Genomic DNA, 26,674 nt, shown 5'->3' with positions numbered 1-26,674 from the left:
CCTTTTCATTATAAGAAAATGCCTTATATACAATTGGCCCTTATTCACCCTTGGGTGCCCAAAACTTACTTACTAGACCTTGGGTGGCCAATATCTCATAATGTACAACCTTTATAGTGCCTTTTCATGACACTTATTAATGTCCTCAATTGAGGATCATGTTGTTAATCCAAATGGGATTAACAGTATGAGGTCACATGTGCAACATGGTTGCCATCAAAGGGCAAAGGAGCATGTGATAATGTCACTAATGCAAAGGTAGCTTCTACTAAAGCCAAAGAAGTACCACCCATTTCTAATGGCATGTATGAGATGATGTGCATGATGATGGAAACGTTGGATAATTTCAATGATAAAAGCAATCTCATTTTTAAAACCAACTCATCAACTCTTAAAATCAACTTCTCAAAAACTTTCAAAAGGGAAACGACTTTGTTGAGAAGTGAGTCAAGGAATGGTGTTGTCCATCCGCCTTATCAAGATGCAAGGATGCATAGTCAGGATGGGACACCTTTGCAAGGTACTTATATGGATCAAATTCCTCATGGCAATGAAATGCAACAACACTTCTCTTTTGGTGATGGGATGCCAAGGCCAACAAAAGGAGTAAACATTAGAGATGGGAATGACATGTATTTTGGCAACAAGGAGAATGTTACTTCTTCTCAAGGGAATATGCACCATGCTATGCCGAATACATCTCATGGTTCTGCTTCCATGCATCTACAAAAGGGAAAGGATTGGCACATGGTTCTACTCTTCATTCGGGTTTAAATCATGTTGGGAAATCTCCAAGGATGAAAAGGTAAGAGTTGCACAATGGTGATTGGCACATGCAAGATGATTTGCATAATGGTTGGCAAGGGGATTTTGATCATGGGCATGCAAAAAGGCATGATGAGTTCAAAGGTGTTAAAGACAAAATAGTGTTACCATAGTTCAATGGAGAGGATACTTCTAATGAAGATTTTAAAGAGTGGCTCAACAAGATGAACTTCTACTTCAAGATGAACCCTAGAAGTGAGAAGGCTATGGTTTACTTTGCGACCTTGCATTTAGAAGGGTATGCACATGCTTGGTGTGGAGGCATTTACAATCTCAAGCTTATGAAGTTACCACATGGAATGCTTTCAATGAGAGACGCCTTTATTTCTCAATTGCATCAAGACAAGCTTATGTGCGAATGGGATGACTTGCAACAAAGGCAAAGTAATGTCAAAGATTATACCCATAAGTTCATGAAGTTTATGATACATGTGAATGGGTTCAGTGAAGAATTCAAGAAGATAAAATACATCAAAGGTTTGAGGACCAACATTGGTGTGGATGTCAATGCTCAAAGGCCAACTACACTCAACAAAGCTATGCTTTTGGCTGAGATATATGAGGAAAAGTATTCAAATGCATGGTTAAATCGAGGTAGTTTCCGTAATGATTCAGCTCCTAACCTTTATGGGAAGTCTATGAGAGATGCCAAATCTACTTCTTTTATGCCCAAGTTTCCAATGGTGCCTGGATGTGGAGGAAAATCAAATTACAGGTTTGGAAATTCTTCTCATGCTCCTTAAAAGTCTACAAATGTTGATGGGAAGCCTCCCAATGGTGCTAACAAGAGAAAGTTCATAAAGGAGGACCACACGAATTGAGGAGAGACTTGTCCTTCAAATGTGGAGAGAAGTGGAACAAGGAGCATTACAAAGTTTGCAAACCAAGGAATGCTAAACTCAATATGGTGTACTCCGAAGTCTTGGAAGATGACAATGAGAAAGAGAAGTCTTTGATGATTGTCAAGACTTTGAGGAGAGTGACCATGATTATGAGTTGGATGGTGAATTTTCTTTTGACCCCAGTGGCACTAAACATTGCTCACAAGATGATTATGATGATGTCTTACCTATGTGTACTTTGGAGGATACTTGCATGGAACCAACCTTATGTACATTGTCCCATGATTCCTATGCCGATTGCAAAGGTGCAAACACTTTAAGGATTAAGGAATACATCAATGGAACAATTTCTCATGTGTTGGTGGATAGTGGAAATACACATAGCTTTGTGAATGCAAAATCCATATGTAGTCTTAAATTACAGCCCATGTGTTTGACAAATTTGCATAAAGTACAAGTGGCAAATGGGACTAAAATGGATTGCAAAATGGTATGCCATGATGTGGCATTGATTCTTTCACATGACTACACTTGCAAAGTGGATTTGATAATGCTTGACATGGGTCATTGATATAATCTTGGGTTGTGATTGGCTCTTTACTCTTGGATGCATAACCATGAACTTGCAACGTGGTTACATGGAGTTTATGCATGAAGGAAGAAGTGTCACTTTGTGGGGTAATCATAAACCAAAGCTAAACCTTATCAATTGCTCTCAATTCAAAAGGGAACTCAAGAAGTTAGGTATGGTATATGTGCTACAGTTTTGCAAGGAGGATGATATTGGCAATGAAGGCAAAGTCACATATGATGCATGGCAAAGTTGTTGGGAGAGTACAAGGATATATTCCGAATTCCAAAATGCTTACCACCTATACGAGAAATTGATCATGGAATAGAGCTTGAGTCTAACTATAGGCCTATCAATAGGCCACCATATAGATTGTCAAATGTGGAGAAAGATGAGGTGGCTAAGCAAGTTCAAGAACTAATGGATATGGGATAGGTGGAGCCAAGTTAATCACCATTTGCATCACTAGTGTTGTTGGTGAAAAAGAAGGATAGTACCTTTCGAATGTGCATTGATTATAGGGATGTGAATAAGATCACAATAAAAAATAGGTATCCTATCCCAAGGATTGATGATCTATTGGATGAGTTGAAGGGTGCCAAGTTCTTCACAAATTTTTTTAAATGTCCGGCTTCGATTATCAAAAGTGGTGAAAGATGAGGTGGCTAAGCAAGTTCAAGAACTAATGAATATGGGATGGGTGGAACCAAGTCAATCACCATTTGCATTGTCGGTGTTGTTGGTGAAGAAGAAGGATGGTACCTTTCGAATGTGCATTAACTATAGGGATGTGAATAAGATCACAATAAAAAATAGGTATTCTATCCCAAGGATTGATGATCTGTTGGACGAGTTGAAGGGTGCCAAGTTCTTCACAAAGATTGACTTAAGGTCCGGCTACCATCAAATAAGGATGAAGAGTGTTGTGATGAAATTAAGACGACATTTAGAACCGAAATGGAATTGTATCATTATATGGTGATGCTGTTTGGGTTATGCAATGCACCTGCCACTTTTTAAGCCTTAATGAACAAAATGCTTCAACCATACCTCTTCAAGTTTGTTTTGGTCTTCTTCAATGACATCTTGGTGTATAGAAAAAGTGAAGAGGAGAATTTGGTTCATGTTTGCAAGGTTTTTGATGTACTTAGAGCCAACCCCAATTGTATGCAAAGGAGAGTAAATGTACATTCATGGTAAGTGAAGTTGAGTATCTTGCTCAGATTGTGGGTGAAAATGGCATAAAAGTGGACCCAAAGAAGGTGAAATGTGTGAAGAATTGGCCCATACCTAAGAACATCACTCAACTAAGGGGATTCTTAGGGTGAAGGTTCATTAAGAAGAATGCTCACATAGCGGCTCCATTAACCGATAAGTTGAAGAAGGAGGCATTCTTTTAGGATGCAACAACTCATAAAAACTTTGAAGAGTTGAAGAGAATGCTTACTTCTGTCCCAATTTTGGTGTTCCTGGATTTCACCAAGTCTTTCACTATCAGAGCGGATGCATGTAGAAGAGGTATTAGTGCCATGTTGTATCAAGACCATGGGGTAATTGCATTTGAGAGCCGTAAACTTGATGACAAAGAGAAGTAGATGCATGTCTACGATTAAGAGATAGGTGCTATATTACATGCGATCAAGAAGTGGCATCATTATCTCTATGGAAGCAAGTTTTATGTGAGAAGTGACCATAGGGTTCTCAAGTTTTTCCTTTCTCAACAAAATCTCTTACTCAAGCAAAGGCGATGGTTGGCAACTTTTCAAAATTATGATTTTGAAATCACTTATATGAGGGAAAGGATAATGTGGTGGTTGATTCACTCTCAAGAATGTGGGCTACATTGTTTACCATCACGAAAGTGCATAAATATTGGATTGAAGACATCACGGAAGTGCATAAAGATTGGATTGAAGACATCCAAGAGGAGACTTCAAAAATGATGCAAAAATTATCACTTGGCACTTGTGAAGAGTTACCTCATTTTCGGTTGCAAAATGGACTCCTTTACTTTAAGGAGAAGGTGTATCTTGTACCTCATTCGGCTTTCAAGAAGAAGGTGTTGGATGAGATGCATGCTTCTCCCATGGCGGGACATTTGGGGTTGTTTAAAACCTATGATGCCATCAAAAAGAGCTTTCATTGGAAAGGCCTTTGGAGTGATGTGAAGGAGTATGTTGCCAAATGTATGCCTTGTTTAAAACCTATGATGCCATCAAAAAGAGCTTTCATTGGAAAGGCCTTTGGAGTGATGTGAAGGAGTATGTTGCCAAATGTATGCCAAATGTATGCCTTGTTAACTTAATAAGGGTATGTTGCCAAATGTATGCCAAATGATGTGAAGGAGTATGTTGCCAAATGTATGCCTTGTTAACTTAATAAGGGTCCCACACAAAAGCCCGGTGGTTTGCTTTAGCCTTTACCCATCCCGGAGGGTAAATGGACTTATATAGCAATGGATTTTATCACGGGCCTTCCTACCACCAAGAAGAGGTGGGACATCATTTATGTAGTGGTTGATCGATTCACAAAAGCTGCCCACTTTGTGCCTACAAAGTGAGATATTCAGCATGTATGGTTGCACGTCAATTCATGGATTATGTGTTTCGGATGCATGGCATGCCACAACAAATAGTGAGTGATCAAGATGTCAAGTTTATGGGCACATTTGGGTGTACATTGTTTGAGAGTATGGGTAGTCAATTGCTCCAAGTACGGCCTATCACCCAGAGACCGATGGTCAAACCGAGAGGGTAAACAAATGGCTGGAGACTTATTTGAGGCATTATTGCTATGAGATGTACCATGTGAGCATTGGAATGTTGCCTTTTGAGACTATGTATGGGTGGGGTATGGGTATAAGGTACATGTGCCAATTGTAGCATTCAAGAATGACAATGTGAATCCCAATGCAAAGAATGAAGTGGAAAGAATGCAAGCTCACTTGCAAACATGCAAAGAGAATATCAGGATGTGTCAAGAGAAGATGAAGCGTTATGAAGATGCACATCGAAGACCATTGGAATTCAAGGAGGGGGATTATGTATTCTTGAGGATTCCCAAGACATGCTATGGTTCTCTCAAGGGCAACACTAACACAAAGCTTGCACATCGCTTCTATGGTCCATACAAGGTGGTGATAAGAGTTGGTGAAGTGGCCTATCAATTGCTACTTCCATCCATTATGAAGATTCATAATGTGTTTCATGTATCTCATTTGAAGGCATATATTGGACTAGAAGTGCAAGTCTTCGATTAGCTACCTCCTATAAATGAGGATGGCATGGTGGAATATATTCTTGAGAGAGTATTGGGCATGAGGGAAAAGGTACTTCACAACTGTTCTTTGAATATCTTGTTAAATGGAAGGGCTGGAAGGTTTACCTCAAGATGAAGCAACATGGCAGCCCGCCCACATGTTGGAAGGATATGAGCACTTATTGAATGCATCCGATGGGGAGAATTGAGCTATGTAACAGTGAATATGCTTGCTGTAATTTTCTGTGATTCATTGTTTGGAGGCCAATATGATGTTCAATTGGGATACTATTGACATATGCACTTAATGGGGAGTGTATATTATATAGTGGTGATTGTTCGGGGAGCATCATATGAGATTTTAAAGCTCTTAAGTATGGCTATGCTCTCTTGAACAGTTTTGGGATAATTTTGTTACATGTAGAAGAATGTTTCGAGGATGATACATATTTGGGTGGGGATGGTTTGTAATGTGGTGGAGGCCATGGGCTCATGGACATGTTCATATGTTGGGCTATGGGGCCTAGGCTTATGGTGGGCATGGGCATAATAAGTAAGTGTGAAATGGGCCAAAGTATATAAGATAATGGCTCATACTTGTAGAGTAACTTTTTGACTCTTTTATAATAATACATTACTTTGATGCCTATGGCTCAAGCTTCCATGGTGGTGAGCTTCTCCTTTTTGAGATGTTAGGATGGTGACCTACACCCTTGTTGTCTACTCCAAGTATTGAGTGGGCCTCCATCTTGCAAAATGCTTCAGCAATGACTATAAAAAATCCTCCAAAATAGAAAAAATACTTTTACATGAGAGAGCCATTTGCAAACACATTTTGGAACTTTTTTTTTTTGGTTGCCTCATGGAGTATAGCTCAGTGGAGTATAGCTCAGTAGCACCATATTTGTCTACTAGGAGGTATAGGGATCGAATCGACCTAGTGGCATTTATAATCACTCTCAATTAAAAAAAAACATTTCTTTTAATATCATGCGCATTGATTGAACTCCCAACCAAGGATGACTTTGATGGGTTGGTTACTCTTCAAAATGATGGGTTTATAGAAATAGTATCCATTTTCACATATTAGTTAATTTTTTAGAGTGACATTAGTGGCTGCCGCAAAAAGCAACCACAAAAACAGGCACGACACCCGTCAAAAAGCAACCGCAACCGCAACCGCAACCGCAACCGCAACCGCAACCGCAACCGCGAGATGCGCGGTTGCGAACCCCGAGGGCAGGATTCCCCAGGGCATGATTCGATGGGCCGCGCCCATGAGAGAGGCCAGGAGACGGACGGGCGAGTTTGCGGCTATTGTGTAACCGCGCGAACGAAACAAGGACACCCACCGTTTACGATCAGTATCGTGACACGTGGCAAGAGCTCACCAGCCTTCAAGGTCATTTTTTGCAGTTGAGCCATGTGTCACTTTCTCCTGACACAAAGGTGCCATAGTGGTAATGATGATGATGGAGCTGCGCGGCTTCTCCTCCGCGCCAACAAGCTCTCACAGCCAAGCCAGATTGTTGCAAAAGCACTGCAAGCTTCTTCGCCATCTCCATCACCATCGCCGACCTTCAGCCTCTTATTCATCAGCAGGTACCATTTCCTCGTATAGGTCATATCACAATCACAATTTCATTATTGTAATTTATTTGCGCCACAAAGAATATCCATGCATGCGTTCTGCGTGATTTCCAGTGTAATTAAAAGAAACCGGAGCTTTGTTAATGGAAAGCAGGCTCAGCGGACAAAAGCTGAGGCTGCTTTTATTGTCTTTGCTGCGGGTAATATTCTGTTTTAGGTCTGTCGTCTCTTGAACAGAAACCGTGTCGGACAGGGGGTATAGGGGGAGATTTTGTAATGATTTATAAGCCTGGAAGATGGTGCAAGGAACCCTAATTAGTACTGACACGGTTTGCAGTTCTCTGCTTGAAGAACCCGGTAGAATATATGCTTGTTGAACTGCAAAATCCTTCATAATAGAGGCCAAATTCTTCAATCAGCTTGCTCTGTCGTTTCCTGGAATTCAACTAAAGTTTTTATAGTGTACACTACTTACCACAGTTTCTGTGCTTAGTACTAATGAGGCAAACAGAAACAACTCTTAAAGGGAGCTTCATTGACTACTACCGTTTGTTACATCTACTGGTAATTTATGGGAATCACCAAAGCCTTATATGGATGATTATTTGTTAATAACTCCGAGTAACTGCCTGATACTATTTAACACAACATAGTCCTGAAATCGATCCTCTGTACAAATCTGTCACAAAGCAGGATATACATCAGTCCATTCAAGAATATATATATTGAGAGAGAGAGCTTTTACTACACACACACATACGTAGATACATACATTCATATCCATATGTATTCGTATGCGTGCACGCAATGCATATACGAGTATAGTTAAAGCAGTTCTTCAAGAAAAACTCACGTAACACTAGTGACTATCCCAATAATCCATCAGCATGGCCTTACTAACAGCATCGTTACATAATGTTGAGAAGGTCCTAGATTGTAGTGTTACTTTCATGCATTTTTTTAGTTTGAGGCTATGCAGTTATATCTTCCTTTTATCCTAGTCCAGCATGTTATATTATATGATTTTCTCTCTTCTCACAGGCTATAGGTTAAAGAAAAGGACACTCATTCGTGGTATTTGTATAGCTGGTGTTGTAGCATGTGCTGCTGCCATGGTCGAGGCGCCTGCAAAAGGTTTGTGTAGATTATCAATAGCTTTCAAGGTTGCAAACCATATTGTGCTGTGCAAGCTACATGAAGCTCTCAAATGCTAGAGATGATAAAAACGTGCTTATGCAACTCTCAGTTAATGCTAAACAGGGATGGAGAAGCTTCCTTATAAGCTAGAAGGCTACAATTATTGGGATTGGAGAAGCCATAAGGTGCACTATGTGGTGCAAGGAGAAGGGCCTCCTCTTGTCCTAATTCATGGATTTGGAGCATCTGCTTTTCATTGGAGGTCAGTATATTCATACCTTCTGCCTGTGATATGTCCCCGTTCGTGTTCCTTCATATGATACTATGTGAATAACACTAGTAAGTGTTTGTATCTCCAAAGGTGGTCAAAGCATTAAAGCACAGCTTTTGAAGTATGTCTGTCAATCAGCCTTACAAGAAAATCCAAGCTTTTCAAGCATCATCTGTTTTGTGAGGCAGCTGAAAGAGTATGTGTAGATGTTTCTGTCTGTAGGAAAGCTTTTGAAAGAAGTAAAAGGGTATACGTGGATGATTAGTGTGTCTCATGGCTTCAACTTGTGCTTTTGGGTCATGAATTTTTTTTGAAAGAGAAAACTAGAGCTATTTCTGTGCCAGTATCCCTTTGTGCATAGAGCTTACACATGCAGCTGCTTGGGCATGTCCATATGTTGCTGAAGGAATATTCATGTAGGTAAGAATTTTGGAGATGGTCTAAAGCTTAATTCACTTGGGTAATTGTACGTCCTGAGAGTTAGGGAGGTAGGAAACCTTGTGCTAGTTGCATATTGGTGACTATCCCAAGAACCTTGACCCCATGACCCTGGATCGGGTTGATGTAATTTTGGAAATATTTTGGTTCAAGGAGGATAAGAACCCTACCTTGCAAATAGATTATGAAAACCATATCATTACTTTTGTACATAATGATTACCCATTGTTATTAAGGATCTCCATTTTGTACTTCCTCAGGGGAAAGAGATTCCTATTGTATCAGCTATTGATATGAATGAACAGTTAACATCGTTTGAGTATGATGTGTATGTGTGTTTTAAGTTTGTTTAAGTGCAATATCTCTTTGCAGGAGCCATGATTTGTGGGGGCAGGCTTTTTTGATTGTAACACGTGTACGATACCATCGTAGAATCGGATGAATCTCATGCATTAAGGGATATTAAACATGAATTCACGGACGTATCCCAATGGATTTGCAGGGGCGGGCTTTTTTGATTGTAATACTTGTACATCGAGGATACCATCGTAGAATCGGATGAATCTCGTGCATTAAGAGATATTAAACGCAAATTCGCAGACGTATCCCAATTGATTTGCATGATGGTTTACCACTTGAGATGAACGTGGATCATGCTTGTCATGTGCATAGAGTGTATCTACTGTGTGCAAGACGCACACAAGACTAGCTTGGAGCTAGGCAGGCTGATTGGTGAGCTGGGCTAAGGATGGATTGACGGGCGGGCACCCAAGTGTGGACGCCCGGTGACCAGCCAAGAGCTTATAAAAGGGTGGCCAAGGTCAGCCAGTTAGCAATGTCTCGTGAGTCTTTGCGAGAGCTCTGCGGTCAGGAGCCTGGATCTAGTGCAGACATGCACCTGCTTCATGCAGTCGACGCCGGTAGCAATCTCGAGGCCCGCGAGGGTAGCTCTGTGGCAGTATGGGACATCATGGAGTAGAGATTGGTTGGTGTGTCTTGCTAGTTAGCTTAGCTCATGGCTTGGTGGGGACAACCAAGTCTTGTGGGTTTTGCCCACGGCTGACATGGTTGGGTGGTGAGTGAGGCCTGCACCCCCTTCACGTTTTATGGCTTTGTTTTGTAGGTTTTGAGTCTCGTTTCAAGATTTCTCTACGAGGAGACCCTTGGGGATTTGATATTGGTATTAGAGCAAACCTCGGAGAGCGTGCAAGTTGGTAGGTAGAGAAGAAAGAGGTCAACGAAAGATGTATGAGTTCAAGATGACTGCTGTTTTTTTCAGAAATCAGCGTATGGTTTCTTGTTTGCATCGTTTTGGAACCCGAGTTGGGTTGTGGTCATGGAAAGGGTCGATTTGAATAGCATGTGAAGAAAGTTGTTTTTTTTGGCAAGGAGAGAAGTATGTTTAGCCGGCTGTGTGAAGCAGCAAGAAAGAGCATGTCGGCTGTGTGAATCAGCGAGCGAGAGAGAGAGAGAGAGAGAGAGAGAGAGAGAGAGAGAGAGCTTGTCGGTTGTCGGCTGTGGGTGACAACAGGCAGAGAGGGAGAGAGAGCTTGTTGGCTGTTGGCTGTGCGTGAGAAACAGGCAGCCAGGCCTGTTGGCAGCAAGTGGCAGGCAGTCAGGCGGGCGCGTTTTTTTTTTCTCCTCTTCTTCACTGCTGTTCGGAGGTGGCAGATGAGTTGCAGTCGACAAGTGGCTAGTACGCCGCTTTTTTTAAGTCCACGTTTTTTAAAGCTTTTTTGTTGCTTTTTAACGAGACCTTACGTTTTTTTTTTAAAAAAAAAACGTAGCATTAAAAAAAAAGCTACGTAAAAAAAAAAACCGAAGGCAAAGTGGTTTTAAAAAAAACGAAGGTAGCATGTTTTTTTTTCAAACACGATTAGGGTGGTTTTTTTTTAGTGTGGCTTTTCACGGTTTATGTGTGGCTTTTACCAAAGCCATTTTGTGAGGTTTTTTAAAAAAAAACAAGAAAAACAAAAAGCCACAAAACAAAAACAAAAAAGCCACAAAACAAAAACAAGAAAAACAAAAAGCCACAAAACAAAAACAAAAAAGCTTTGAAGGCTTATAACAACGCCTAGTGTGGGCTTCTAGCAGCACATATCTTGGAGTTCTCTTGCACCATCTCTTGCTTGCAGCCAGGCTTTTCTCTCGCTTTCCAACTTTTCCACTTCGCGATGTTGACCCAAGCTTCAGAGTTGGAACCCGCTCCCGAACACAAGACCTGCCTGCTCCTCCTGAGGCCTCCGATGGTGATCTTTTCGAAGATTTCGTGACTAAATTTGATTTTCGGGAGTTTAAAGTTACTTTCAACACTTCTTTCGCGGAGCATTAGGTCGCCACGTAGATGTAGACTTTGCAAAATTCCATCTCTTTATTGACCACTACCTTGTCTACTCTCTCAGGCATGGATACCTTGGCATTTGCTTTAGGCCCCAACATCACTCCGGAGCAGTTTGGGGGGGGGGGGAGGGGGAGCAAAAGTAGCGTACCAAGGAGATTGTGGACACGTGGCTACATAAGTGGCAGGTCCACTTCCAGTTTCATCCATATGGCGATGACGGGCAAGGCTTTGCTCTAGTGGACAGAACTCAAACCTAAACCAACAACGTGGGCACAGTTTGAAGAAGTCTTCAAAAAGAAATTCCTCAAGAAGGAGGATGACTATGACAATTGCTCAGTTTACCAGTTTGACCATGACCTCGCAGAACCTCACTTATGAGGTCTACCTCCAGAAATTTAGAGAATTGCAGATGAAAGCTACGAAGATATATTCTACAACTCTTTTGGTTTTCTTCGTAGCAGGATCACCCGACTTGTTCCGTTTACAGGTCAAGAATAACAAGTGCAAAACTTTAGACGAGACCATACACTCTGCGCGTATTTATGATGATTATGATGGTCTCTTCCAAAATCAAGTCGCAGGGGAACAAGCACAAAAGGAAGTTCTCTGTGCCGATGACTAGCACGACAGAAGGAAAGTCTTCGGACCAACCTTCCAAGAATTCTAACTCGACTTCAACGAAGAAAAACCGTCTCCTCAAGGCTTTGAAGCTCAAGGAGGGATGTTGCTTCATCTCCGAAGAAAAAGGACACATGCGTAATAAGTGCCCGAAGAAGAAGGGTGCTAAGAACAATGCAGGACCCAACGAAGGTAGCCAACCAGTTGTCTTTGACAGGTACTTCAATGTTCTGATTGTCTGTTCAACTCTAAGGTTTTTGTCTTGCACGATCTTCTCCGAGTTTATGGAGAAGTGAATGGCCATAGAATCCACATTCTTCTGGACCCCGGAAGCTCACACAACTTTGTTAATTACAAACTTGTGCAGAAATTGGGTCTGGATACGACGCCTAGCAGGTACGCCTACTTGCGGGTCGACAAGTGTGGGATCGAAAGGTGCAGAAGCTACCGATCTGGATTCAAGACTACAGAGTGCTATGTTATGCATCTAGAGCATAGAGACTTGCTCTTAGGGATTGAGTGGTTTAAGACTTAAGGTCCAGATAGATTAGTCTAGTCATTCTTTTTCTTTTGAACATAGAAACTTGAATCCTAGGTGATTGTATACATCCCTCTCAGGGATCCCTTGTAAATACCGTTGATTTTGAAAATATAATGGATTCTTCTTTGTATATTGCTTTCCACTGTGTCTTGATTCCACTTTCTTCATGTCTCATACCTACTATGGTGTTAATGAATTAAGTGTGTTTGAAAATAAAGAATTAAAGAAGTTATTTGACTCGTTTCAAGATGTATTTCCTAAGGAGCTGCCATCGGGCCTACCACCCGAAAGGCATAGTCACAGGGGACGGAAGGGACGGACTGTTGGAACGGAGGGACGCCGAGTCGGGACAGTTCAGGAACGGGGACGGCAGGGGACGGTCGGACGTCCCCATGGAGGCGTCCCTCACAAGGGACGGTGAAGGGGACGGCAGTAGGAACGGGGACGGTTGTGGGGGACGGCACTGTGGGGGGACGGCAGGGAGTCATTCTGCGCAGTCAGACTGGTTTCTTTTGGCCGTTCATAGCCATTTTTTGCAGGGCCGTTTCTAGCCGTTTGCCTTGGCTGTTTCTAGCCGTTTGGCTTGGCCGTTTGGGGAGGCCTTGAGCCTTTGAGGCTTGGGCCTTGAGGCTTGGGCCTTGAGGCTTGGGCGTTGGCCCTTGCCTCTCTCTTGCCTTGAGGTTTGGCCTTTAGGCTTGAGCCTTGGGGCCTTGGCCCTTGGCCCTTGAGGCTTGGCCCTTGAGGCTTGGCCCTTGCCTCTCTCTCTCTCACTTGCCCTTGCCTCTCTCTTGCCTATCTAATATCTATATAAGAACAAGGCTACAAGGCTACAAGCACACACACACCCCTTTCCAACTTCCAAGCCTCTCACACAAGGCCCTACTCTCTACTATCTAGACTGAGGACTCTCTCTCTCTCTCTCTCTCACCTCTCCCTCAAGCCTCTTGAGTCTTCCAACTTCCAAGCCTCTAGGCCTCTAGGCTCTCTCTCTCTCTCTCTCTCTCTCTCTCTAGTAGACGTTAATACAGCTTTCTTTCTTTCTTTCTTTCTCTCTCTCATTCTGTATCTACTTAATTATTAATACAATCAACCGTCAATGCCTTCACTCTTTGATTGGCGTATTTGTTAATATGACTCAAAACCTTACCATTTTATGTAAATTTGTGCTCATTTTGATGTACTTCCAAAGTAGAATAAGTGTAGAGTAGAAAAACTTAAAAAAAAAGTATTTTTTGAGTGCCGTTTCTTGTGACTATGCCGAAAGGGCAGTGGATCATCGTATTGATCTAGTCCTTGGTGCTCAACCTGTTAGCATTCCGCCTTTCAGGATGAGCCAGGCTGAGGAAGATGAGTTGGCCAAACAACTCGCCGATTATTTGAGGATGGGCTAGATCCGTCCAAGTAAATCACCTCGGGTTCGCCTGTGTTTCTTAGGAGAAAGAAGGACAACACTTGGCGAATGTGTAGATTGCAAGGGCCTGAACAAAGTGACAATCAAGAATCGCTATCCTCTCCCTAGATCAGATGACTTGATTGATCGTTTAGTGGGAGCGAAGTATTTCACAAAGATTAACTTACGTACTGGCTATCACCAGATACGTATTCATAAAAGGCACGTCAAAAGAACCGCCTTTCGGACTAGGTATGGCCATTACGAGTTTCTCGTATTACCTTTTGGATTGACCAATGCTCCAGCCACTTTCCAGCAAATTTGAATGAAATTTTTTGTGAACATTTGGGGAAGGTCGTGGTTGTGTTTTTGGACGATATTTTAGTATACAGTCATACTCTTGAGGATCATGTTAGACACCTCACGATTGTCTTGACTATTTTAAGACAGAATCGACTGTGTGCTAAATTTAGTAAATGTGAGTTTTTTATGACAGAAATCATTTACTTCAGACACAAAATCACACGAGACGGGCTGAGCATTGACTATGACCGAGTGCAGAAGGTTTTGGCTTGGCCGATACCACATATGGTGAGACAACTTCGTTCTTTTCTTGGTTTTGTTGTTTTTCTTCGGAAATCTGTGCGGGAGTACTCTCAGCTCACACTACCGATGACCGACTTGTTGAAAGGTCGTGGACGTAGGTCAAATCAGCCTATCCCTTCGAATAATGATTTGGATATGACCTTCAGACTTTTGAAAGATAAAGTCAAGGAAGCACCTACCTTAGCACTACCCGATCCTATGTTCTTGAGACTGACGCGATCGGGGCTGCTCTATTCCAAGATGGTAGACATGTTGCTTTCGAGAGTCGAAAGCTAGACGACACTCAATCTCGTTGGCCAACCCTTGAGAAGGAGCTTTATGCTGTCATTTACGCTCTCAAGGTTTGGAGGCATTATTTATATGGCTCCAAGTTTGTGGTATTGACTAATCATCAATCAATTAAGTATGTGCATGATGCGGATGATTTGAGAGGATGAAAAGCTAGATGGATGGAGTTAATGCAAGATTTTGATTTTGAAATACTCTATCGAAAGGGGTCCATGAATAGTGTAGCAGATGCGCTTAGTCGGATTAGAGAGGTGAATACTTTGTGATTCACCGAGATTTCCATTGACTTATTTCAGTCATTGAGAGGGCTTTGCAAGATTGATAGTTATTTTGGTTCATATTCTTGGATGGGAGCTCATTGATTGACGAAGACTCAATGACTGAGCAGCCTACCATTTAGGCTGCGGGAGGTCCGTGGATGATTCGGAATGGTTTACTGTTCTGTAATGACAAAATTTGTGTACCACAGGTCCCGGACATTAGGTCCAAGATTCTTAAGGAGTGTCACGACGCCCCTTTTGATGGACACCCCGGCGTACACAGGATATTAGCTTTAGTGAGACACTTTCTATTGGCCAAAGATGAAAGGGTATGTAGAAGATTATGTCCTCATGTGTCAGATTTGTCAAGCAAATAAAGCTTAACGCTTTAGACAGGCTGGGATGTTGCATCCTTTGCAAATCCTAGGTAATAAGTGGCAAAGTATTTTCATGGATTTTATTACCGGATTGCCAAGAACATGTCAAGGCCACGATTCTATTTGGGTTGTGGTGGACCGCTTGACAAAGATGGCTAGATTTTTACCTATAAGGAAGACTGTTACAACTACACAATTAGCAAGGCAGTTTATCGAGCAATTGTTTAGACTGTACGGTTTACCGCACGACATAGTCAGTGATAGGGACTCTAAGTTTACAAGTGACTTTTGGAGGCTTATTTTTGAGAAGTTGGAAATAACTTTGAATCTAAGTTCCTTAGATCATCCTCAATCTGATGGCCATACTGAAAGTGAAACCGATCCCGTCAAGTGGGAATAGACTCCGTTGGACACCCACACGCGTAATAGCACAACTTAATTATCACAATTTGAATGGACAACTTGATAACAACTGAAAATTAAAATGAAATGAAATGTTGATCAATGGACACCAGCACTGGGGCCAGAACGGGCCGACCCCCCCCTCAATATATGATATATTATTGGGAGTATTTAACAAATACAATGCTTCATGGGTTCAATGAACCAGATGATGTCCATGTACAACTGAGATGAATACAGTACCAAACAAGAGACTCGAAGTAGACGTTCGAAGGAGTGCAACCACTTGAGTGGTCAGGTCTCTACGGTCCTGTGCCTTCACTGGAATCCGCGGAGAGCGCCCCACTGGTGTTCCAGGACCACGCACAAACAGGCGCTCCCGTACTAACGCCTGGCTCTCCCGATCTCGGCACCCATGGACTGTGGTTCTCCAAAAGCTTGGACTACCCGGCACCGAACGGGTGTTAGCGGTAGAGAGAATCCTTTATCAGAGATACAAGAAAATCCTTTACTTAAATTTGAATCCACTTACTTGTAGCTCGCTAATGGAAGACAAATACTCGAGGCGTCTGTGTGCAGCTACTAGAGATGGACACCAGGGCGCAGCAGCCTGTCGAGGAGGAGCAGCAGCAACTACGAGTGTAGAAGGTGTAGCCACCTGAAGAGGGGAGGCGCAGAGCCGCCTGTAGCCGCCTATGGAAGGGAGGCGCAACCGCCTGCAAGGGAGAATAGCCGCCTGCTCTGCAGGGTGCAGCCGCCTGCTATGGAGGAGGAGTGCAGCCTGCTGATAGAGCACAGCCGCCTGAGGGTGCAGAAGCCGCCTGGTTGCAGCCGCTTGAGGATGCAAAAGCCGCCTGGCTGCAGCAGCCGCCTGCTATGGCCGCTTGCAGAGGAGAGGGCAGCCCCACGCAGCCTGTAGAGGAGGGTGCAGCCGCTTACGGAAGGGAAGCGCAGCACCCTGCAGAGTGGAGAGGAAACCTGGCTGCAGCCGCCTGTGGGGTGGCGCAGCCGCCTGCAAGGTAGAGGGAGCAGCCGCCTATGAAAAGGAGTACAGCCGCTTGCTGGAGGGGAGGAGCGCAGCCTGTTGTGGAAAGGCGCAGCCACCTGTGTAGAGAGAGCAGCCCACCAGCGTGCAGCAACCTGAGGAAGGTGGAGAGATGCCTTGTGTGCAGCTGTTTGAGTGCTCCTTTGTAGATGTTGGAGAGAGAGAACACGACCACAGCTGGCCGGCTCCCCAAGCTTGCATGGGGGCGGCCAATTTCAAGGTGGGGTGTGGATAGGTGGCCATGCACCCACCCCCACACATAAAGGGTTAAGAGTGGGGTTTCCCTCCCCACCTTGGCCCACATGTGGGTGCCCATAATGGGTGTCCACTTTTAAATGAATGTGAACTTACAACCTTATAAAAAAAAAGGTTAGAAAGAAAGCTTTTAAACAAACAAGTGCAATACACTTACCACTTGTTCACACGCACAACAAAACTCGTCAGAAGACAGAGCAAACTTCACGACTCACTGGCAGGCGTCCCCGCTCAGTAAGTGGCACGTCAAACAGGCAAACACAAGAATACAAGTCATGCCAAAACAGTTTCAAACATGCAATCCAAATTCTATTACATTTGATGACTTGGTTGCAGTACTCTTGCAAAAGAGAAAACTTGGCAAAACCAAACTTCTCTGCCATAAATAATCTCAAACGGGGCCTTTCCCGTGGAGGCATGGATCATATTGTTGTAGGCAAACTTAACAAGTGGAAGATACTTCTCCCATGCAGTCTTTTGATCTGCTACATAACACTTCAACAAATCCAACACGGCTGAATTTGCAGCTTCACTTTGGCCATCCGTTTGGGGATGATAAGCTGATGAAAATTCAAGTTTAGTGCCCATGTTAAGGCTCGTAGTGCTGGGATCTCTATCCCCAACAATGGATTTAGGCATACCATGATGCTTAAAAATATTAGCAAGAAAAAGCTTCACCATATGGTCAACTTTAATGGTCTTCTTGACAGGCAAGAAATGAGCTTGCTTGCTAAACGTGTCGACAATGGTCCAAATAGCATCATTCCCATGCTGGGATCTAGGCAAGTCCATAATAAAATCCATAGTAATACTTTCCCATGGTTGTGAGGGAATAGGCAATGGCTGAAGCAAACCTGGAGGTTTTTACCTGTCAAATTTCACCTTTTGGCAAGTAAGACATGCACGTACATATGCCTCAATGTCTTTACGCATGTTTGGCCAAAAGAAATCTCTCTCAATCATGCGTGTAGTAGGCATGATACCTCTATGACCAGCATAAGGTGGAGCATGACATTCCTCCATAACCTTTGGACGCATATCCTTCACCACACATAAGCAGTTATCCTTCATAAGATAACCCTCGTTCATTACATAAGAGGCATGTGAGTGACCAGCCATCAAATCAGTCCATATATGGCAAAAATCAGCATCCAAATGATACAAATCTCGCATAGCAGATAAGTCCCCATGAGAGGCCACTGAAACTGCAGCCACATAAGGCCTCCTGGATAATGCATCTGCCACCACATTTTTTCTTTCTCGGAGTATGCACAATCTGAAAATGAAACATGGAAAGAAAGTTTGCCATTCTCATCTGCTTCTCCGAAAGCTTTGTTTGAGATAGAAAGTATCTCACGCTCTGATGATCTGTCTTGACTACAAATTCAGCCCCAAGAAGATAATGTTTCCATATCTTTAAGGCATGAATTACAGCCAAGAGCTCTTTCTCTTAGATATCCATATGAAGCTCAGCATCATGCAAACGACGTCTCTCATATGCAACTGCATGCCCGTCTTGATTTAGGACAGCCTCTATACAATCGCCACAAGCATCACATTCCACTATGAATGACCTTTGCAAGTCGGGAACAATCAATACGGGTCCACGTATGATAGCATGCTTGAGTTGCAAGAAGGCATCCTGCTCCTTTGGAGTCCATTTGAAAGTGGTTTTCTTCTTTGTGAGATCATGGAGAGGGGTGGCTATCATAGCAAAATGCCTTATGAAACGCCTATAGTATGAACATAATCCCAGAAAACTACGTACTTGATGTACATTTTGCAATTCTGGCCAATTCCGAATAGTTTCTATCTTTGCAGGATCCATTGTTACTCCATCTTTGGATACAATGTGACCCAAATAATGTATCTCTGAAAGGAAGAACTCACTTTTCTTGGCATTAATGAAAAGTTTATGCTTCCGCAACTCTTCGAACACGGTGACCAAATGAGTTCTATGTTCCTGCTCATTCTTGGAGAAAACCAAGATGTCATCAAAAAATACACCTGTGAATTTGCGATGGGGTCGGAATATCCTATCCATCATACAATTAAATGTGGCAGGAGCATTGGTGAGACCAAAAGACATCACCAAAAATTCATATAATCCAAAAGCTGTCCTGAATGCAGTTTTATGGACATCTTGTGGCACCGCTCGTATTTGGTGATAACCACTCTTCAAATCAAGATGGCTGAAACAAGCCAAACCATCAAGCTTATCCAAAATGTCATCAATACACGGAATTGGGAATCTATTGATGGTAAGCTTATTTAAAGCTCTATAGTCCACACACATGCGGAATGACCCGTCTTTCTTTTGGACAAGAAGCACGGAGAGCAATAAGGTGATGAACTAGGCTGAACCAAATCTTTCTCTAAAAGCTCATTTACCTGCTTCATGATCTCTTGTTGTTGTGCGGTACTCACACGGTATGCGGGTTTGTTAGGTGGAGAACTACCTGGCACAAGGTCTATGTGATGATCTTCGGGCCTTTGGGGAGGTAATTCACCTGGCAATGCATCAGCAAAACAGTCGTTGAATGCATGAAGAAAATTCAGCCTATCGTAAGTCATAGCATCCACATTTTGATGACTTGGTACAATGCTATTACGAACAAAAACCAAGTACGCAGAAAGACTCTTTTTCATTGCTTTATTAATCTGGATGTGAGATACAAGTGGGATGGAATCCCCTTCTTTGCCGGCATCAATGAAATTCATGCGGCCTTTATGCATAAAAGAAATCATGTTGGTCTTGTACTCTTTGCGGGGCTCAAGCCTATGATGCCATGGCTTGCCCAGTAATACATCACATCCATTTAGTGGTGCAACTAAGAAATGCTCATTATCAAGGTAGCCCTAGATATGTATGCGCAACTTCCCTATCAGTGGGGTAACCTGCACCTCTTTACCAACAAAAGCAGCTTCTGCTTCAATCTGAGGTCCCATGTTCTCAACCTCAATACCCAAGGCAGCTGCCATTTATATAGAGATGAAGTTATTGGTTGCACAATCATCAAACATGAATAAGGCGGGCTGATCCTTGATTTGACCCTAAGCTTTGCATACCATCCGCTCTTTTGCATCATGTTTTGTGTTTCCCTGCACATCGGGAACTGCATGTACATTAGCCTTGGTCTGCTTGTCCTCGTGCTTTGGTTTGCGGTCAGGGCATTGTCAAAACATGTGCTCTTTGCTGCCACAAGAAAAACATTTTCCCTCCTTGGCATATTGCTCTCTTTGCTCGGGGGTCAAACCAAATTTGTTCTTCTTTGGGCCCTGATCTTTAGATGAGGTATTTTCAGCTTTACCTGCCTTGTGGGTCTCCCGGAAGTTCTTTTCAGGTGGCTGTCCATCTTTTTGCTGATTTGGGACAGCCTTGTCTTTGCCCTTTAAACCGCCTTGATCTTGCTTAATTTTGAGCACCAATTTCTCCGTAGCAAGAGCAGAGACTGTAAGCTGTTGCAAAGTATGTTTCGGGTGCAATTCAATGCCCGAACGATTAGCTGGTTGCAATCCGGAGCGAAACTTCCTCTTTTTTTCATCTTCAGTGAGTTGCATAAAAGGAGTTACCTCAAGCAACACTTTCCAAAACTTATTAACATACTGCTGCACACTTTCATTATCTCTTTGCTCAAGTCTATCCCACTTTTGGGTGAGAGTTTGCTCCGCATTAGGTGGCAAGAATTGGGCATAAAACCTGTCCTTAAATTTTTTCCAAGTGCAAATGGGGTCTTTGGTGGTCTTTTCAGTGATCCACCAATGAGCAGCTGTCCCCTTCAAGAACATGCTAGCATGGCATACTTTAGACTTCTCGGTGAAGTCCTCATCTCACTAAAAGCAATATCAAACTGTGCCACAAATGCTAGCACCTTGGAAGCATCATGCTCTCCATGAAAAACATCAAACTTAACGGACTTGTCACCTGCTTTAAATTCCTTAAGCTTTCTGGCATGATCTTCCCTTTGCATAAATGACCTCAACCTTTGAGATGCGGGATCTCCATGCTTCAAGCGAGGTGGATTTCTGAATTTCAGCTCTCCATCTTCCCCCTCTTTGATGTCACCTTTGCGGAGGAGGTAGGAAAGTGCCAACTCCCTTGGCTTCTTGCCCACTTCCCGTGCCATGGACTCAAAAGTCACATCTGCCATTGCATCGGCTTTCCTTGCTTCAATGGCACTTTGCACATGGGGATCTTCATGCAAAAATTTCAGCTCTTGCTCGTGCCTGCAAGAGCTTTCTCATATGCTCCAATTCAGCCCTCATTGCATCAGGCTCCTCTTCTTGCATAACTGTCTTTCCACGAGACGGTTGTCCCCTCGAATCACTATCATTTACCCTCTCAAGGGGCTTGCGCCTTCCCTGCAGAGCATCAGAACCACGCGAGGCACTTGATGGGCCCTCGAATTAGGCACTTCCAAAGGGTTGCCTTGGCTGTCCTCTGTGTTAAGTGTGCTAGAAGCGGGGTGTCCAATACACAGGTTCGTTTCCCCACTAAGAAGAGGGAAATAACCGTGCTCTGATACCAATGAAACCGATCCCGTCAAGTGGGAATAGACACTGTTGGACACCCACACGCGTAATAGCACAACTTAATTATCACAATTTGAATGGACAACTTGATAACAACTCAAAATTAAAATGAAATGAAATGTTGATCAATGGACACCAGCACTGGGGCCGGAACGGGCCGACCCCCCCCCCCCCTCAATATATGATATATTATTGGGAGCATTTAACAAATACAATACTCCATAGGTTCAATGAACCAGATGATGTCCATGTACAACTGAGATGAATACAGTACCAAACAAGAGACTCGAAGTAGACGTTCGAAGGAGTGCGAACACTTGAGTGGTTAGGTCTCTATGGTCCTGTGCCTTCACTGGAATCCGTGGAGAGCGCCCCACTGGTGTTCCAGGACCACGCACAAAGAGGCACTCCCGTACTAACGCCTAGCTCTCCCGATCTCGGCACCCATGGACCACGCACAAAGAGGCACTCCCGTACTAACGCCTAGCTCTCCCGATCTCGGCACCCATGGACTGTAGTTCTCCAAAAGCTTGGACTACCCGGCACCGAACGGGTGTTAGCGATAGAGAGAATCCTTTATCGGGTTTACAACAAATTCCTTTACTTAAATCTGAATCCACTTACTTGTAGCTCGCTAATGGAAGACAAATACCTGAGGCGTATGTGTGCAGCTACTAGAGATGGACACCAGGGCGCAGTAGCCTGTCGAGGAGGAGGAGCAGATGCCAGTGTAGAAGGTGTAGCCACATGAAGAGGGGAGGTGCAGAGCCGCCTGTAGCCGCCTATGGAAGGGAGGCGCAACCGCTTGCAAGGGAGCACAGCCGCCTGCTATGGAGGAGGAGTGCAGTCTGTTGGTAGAGCACAGCCGCCTGCTATGGCCGCCTGCAGAGGAGAGGGCAGCCCCACGCAGCCTGTAGAGGAGGGTGCAGCCGCCTATGGAAGGGAAGTGCAGCACCCTGCAGAGTGGAGAGGAAACCTGGCTGCAACCGCCTGCAAGGTAGAGGGAGCAACCGCCTATGGAAAGGAGTACAGCCGCTTGCTGGAGGGGAGGAGCGCAGCCTGCTGTGGAAAGGCGCAACCACCTGTGTAGAGAGAGCAGCCCACCAGCGTGCAGCAACCTGAGGAAGGCGGAGAGATGCCTTGTGTGCAGCTGTTTGAGAGCTCCTTTGTAGATGTTGGAGAGAGAGAACACGACCACAGCTGGCCGGCTGCCCAAGATTGCATGGGGGCGGCCAGTTTCAAGGTGGGGTGTGGGTAGGTGGCCATGCATCCACCCCCACACATAAAGGGTTAAGAGTGGGGTTTCCCTCCCCACCTTGGCCCACACGTGGGTGCCCATAATGGGTGCCTACTTTTAAACGAATGCGAACTTACAACCTTATAAAAAAAAAGATTAGAAAGAAAGCTTTTAAACAAACAAGTGCAATACACTTACCACTTGTTCACGCGCGCAACAAAAAAACTTCACGACTCACTGGCAGGCGTCCCCGCTCAGTAAGTGGCACGTTAAACAAGCAAACACAAGAAGACAAGTCATGCGAAAACAGTTTCAAACATGCAAGACATGAATGCATGTGCAAATAGTATCATGGACATATCTCCCGTTCATGAAACAAGTACAAAACATCTGTCGGGCACAAAAATTGCATGACAGAAAACATAAATCCGGGTCTTCCTATGGAGTGACAGTCCCATAGGTAAGACACAAATCCAGGCACGAGCCTCCCTATGGAGTGACAGTCCCATAGGCAAGACACGGCACAAATACTGGCTCTTCCATGGCGTGACAATCCCATGGATAGAACACAGTCCAGGTCATACACGGGTGGCACCAGTCTGGCTCCCGTCCATGTTATGCAAATATACTGGCCCCTTCACATGAGACACCGGCCTGGCCTCAAGTGAACGAGACACAAATCTGGAGATGGACCGAATGGTCGGCCAATTGGTGACAGAAAGGGTGAACCAGACTTTGGAGGACATGCTTTGTGTATATGTCTCCAAAAGACAAGATTCATGGGAGAATTATCTTCCTATGTTAGAATTTGCACACAACCGTACTAAGCATACGAGTACAGGTTTTAGTCCTTTTATTTACCGTGGCATTTTCAAGACTTCAGTATGATGCAGCGCCTACTTTTTTGCAAGACATGTTACAAGTTGCGAAGGAATCTATTAGAAGCGCTCAAGACAGAAACAGATTTTATTCTAATAGACATCGTTCACCGAGAGAGTTCTCTGAAGGAATGATGTTGTATTTGCGAGTTCCGAAAGATTTTGAGACTTTACCGATAGGTCGATCTTCAAAATTATCCCCTAGATACTGCAGACCATTTCGGGTTACACGCCAAATTGGTTCAGTTGCATATGAATTGGATTTGCCTTCTCATGTGAAAGTTCATCCCGTATTTCATGTCAGTAGACTTAAGGAAGTACTGGGTGGAGCAGACCAGTTAGTTACTCCTCAAGAAATCATAGATGTCGAGGATATGACATTTGTGCCACACGAATCGGAAAAGATTCTTGAATTTTGTGAAAGATGATTGTGGCATACGCTACTCACGGAGTATAAGATCATGTGGAAGGATTGTGTGGAGGAGGACGCTACATGGGAGACATTGACTACCCTTCAGAGGGGTTACCCTGAGTTTTTACTGAGCTCAGGAGTGAGCTCTTAGAGGAAGGGGAGTATGTCATGTGCATAGAGTGTATCTACCATGTGCAGCACGCACACAAGACTAGCTTTGAGGCTTGGGGTAGCTTGGAGCTAGGCAGGCTGATCGGCAAGCTGGGCTAAGGATGGACTAACGGGCGGGCACCCAAGTGTGGACGCCCGGTGACTGGCCAAGAGTCTATAAAAGGGTGGCCAAGGTCAGGCAGTTAGTAGAGTCTCGCGAGTCTCTGCGAGAGCCTCTGGGCTAAGGATGGACTGACGGGCGGGCATCCAAGTGTGGACGCCCGGTGACCGGCCAAGAGTCTATAAAAGGGTGGCCAAGGTCAGGCAGTTCGTAGAGTCTCTGCGAGAGCTTTGCGGTCACGAGCTTGGATCTAGTGCAGACGTGCACCTGCTTCATGCAGCCGAGGCCGGCAACAATCTCGAGGCCCGCGAGGGTAGCTTCGTGGCGGTACGGGACGTCATGGAGTAGAGATTGGTCGGTGCGTCTTGCTAGTTAGCTCAGCTCGTGGCTCGGTGGGGACAACCAAGTCTTGTGGGTTTTGCCCACGGCTGTCATGGTTGGGTGGTGAGTCAAGCCTGCACCCCCTTCACGTTTTATGGCTTTGTTTTGCAGGTTTCGAGTCTTGTTTCAGGATTGCCCTATGAGGAGACCCTTGGGGATTTGACAGTGCTATGGAGTTATTGCCTTGTAGTCGGCCTTATACGAAGCAACCTTATCGGTTTAGTCAAACCAAGGAGGCGGCAACTACAAGATTATCTCATGTGGGGGTTTGTGTGGCCAAGTAAGTCTCTGTGGGAGGCACCGGTGCTTTTGTCCAAGAAAAAGAACGGCACAATGCACTTTTGTGTAGATTACAAAGGGCTTAACAAGCTCACAGTTAAGAATGAGTATCCATTGCCACAAATGAATGGTCTCATGGATTGGCTTCAGGGAGCGAAGTACTTCACGAAAATTGATTTGAGGTCGGAGTATCATTAGATCAAGATTCGATGTGAGGATGTACCAAAGACTAGTTTTCGTACTCGATATGGTCACTATGAGTTTTTGGTCTTGCCATTTATTTTTGGTCTGGGTATTCCTTGATGACATACTTATTTATAGTAAGTGATTGCACAAGCATCATGTGCAACATCTTAGGACTGTCTTACAGATATTGAGGCAGGAGAAGCTTTTTGCAAAGGAATCCAAGTGCGACTTTTTTAAGACAGAGCTTCTTTATTTGGGTCATATCATCACTCAAGATGATATATGTGTAGACCCAGACAAAGTGAGATAAGTTCTTGAGTGCCCAGTATCGCGAATATATGGCCAGTGAAATCCTTTTTGGGTTTTACCGGTTTCTTTTGAAAGTTTATTCCAAATTATGCCAAGGTAGTTGCACCATTGAATCGACTAAGGGAGTTATGAAAAAGAACGGTAGGAATAGTTCTCTAGTTATTTGGAGTAAAGTCCTTAATAGGAGCTTCGAGACTTTGAAAGAGTTGGTGACTACATCACCTGTGTTGCATTTAGTGGATTCTAGCAAACCATTTGTGGTTGAGACGGATGCTAGTGATTTTGCCATAGGGGTAGCTCTTTTCCAGGATGGTTGGCCTGTTGCTTCGAGAGCAAGAAGCTTATTGAGATCGAGATGCGGTACCCTTCACAGGAGAAAGAGTTGCTTGCAATCATTTATGCCTTGAAGAAGTGGAGACACTATCTCTACGGTTCGAAGTTTGTTGTATGGACTGATCATCATTCCCTAAAGTACATTTGTGATCAGGGGGTATTACGTGGTCGCATAGCCAAGTGGGTGGAACTCAAGGTTGATCTTGAGATACGATATCGTAAGGGATCTAGCAACCGAGTTGTAGATGCACTTAGTCCGATTCCTGAGGTTAATATCCTACCAATATGGCTGAGATATCAACTGATTTTTCTCTTTAGCAGCTTTGCCAGGAAGATCGTTTCTTTGGAAAGATCTGGGAGCTCACTCAGACTGGTGGAAGCTCAAGTGATTTGGGAGGTCTGGATACTCAGATGAGCTGTGTCGAAGAGAAAATAGCTTTGGAAAGATCTGGGAGCTCACTCAGACTGGTGGAAGCTCAAGTGTTTTGGGAGGTCTGGGTACTTAGATGAGCCGTGTCGAAGAGAAGATAGCTCGCTCAGACTGGTGGAAGCTCAAGTGTTTTGGGAGGTCTGGATACTCAGATTAGCCATGTCGAAGAGAAGATAGCTCTACAACATTAGTAATGCATTATTAATGCGAAAAGATAAAGTTTGTGTGCCGGATGTTGATAATCTGTGAAAGAGAATACTCTTCGAATGTCATGATGTCCCAAGTGGAGGGCACCCACGCATGCACATAACTCTTGCGTTGGTCACCAAGAGATATCTCTATGGCCACAGGTCCGGTCCTTTGTAGAGGA

General features: G+C 44.0%; 1 protein-coding gene across 1 annotated transcript in view; it reads left to right on the top strand.

The window, feature by feature from the left end:
- The first annotated feature begins 6,917 nt into the window (after positions 1 to 6,917).
- The window catches only part of LOC147640858 (alpha/beta-Hydrolases superfamily protein), a 45,267-nt gene continuing 25,510 nt past the window's right edge, over positions 6,918 to 26,674 (top strand). The window contains exons 1-3 of the mRNA XM_086816106.1: positions 6,918 to 7,098; positions 8,128 to 8,220; positions 8,347 to 8,485. Coding sequence (XP_086672232.1) covers positions 6,960 to 7,098; positions 8,128 to 8,220; positions 8,347 to 8,485 — 371 coding nt within the window. The 5' untranslated portion in view covers positions 6,918 to 6,959. The remainder of the gene's footprint in view (positions 7,099 to 8,127; positions 8,221 to 8,346; positions 8,486 to 26,674) is intronic.

The sequence above is a fragment of the Cibotium barometz genome, chromosome 2 (genome assembly GCF_041138505.1).
Source record: "Cibotium barometz isolate CiBa-2024 chromosome 2, ASM4113850v1, whole genome shotgun sequence".
NCBI lineage: Eukaryota > Viridiplantae > Streptophyta > Polypodiopsida > Cyatheales > Cibotiaceae > Cibotium > Cibotium barometz.
This window is presented reverse-complemented; position numbering and strand designations above follow the sequence as displayed.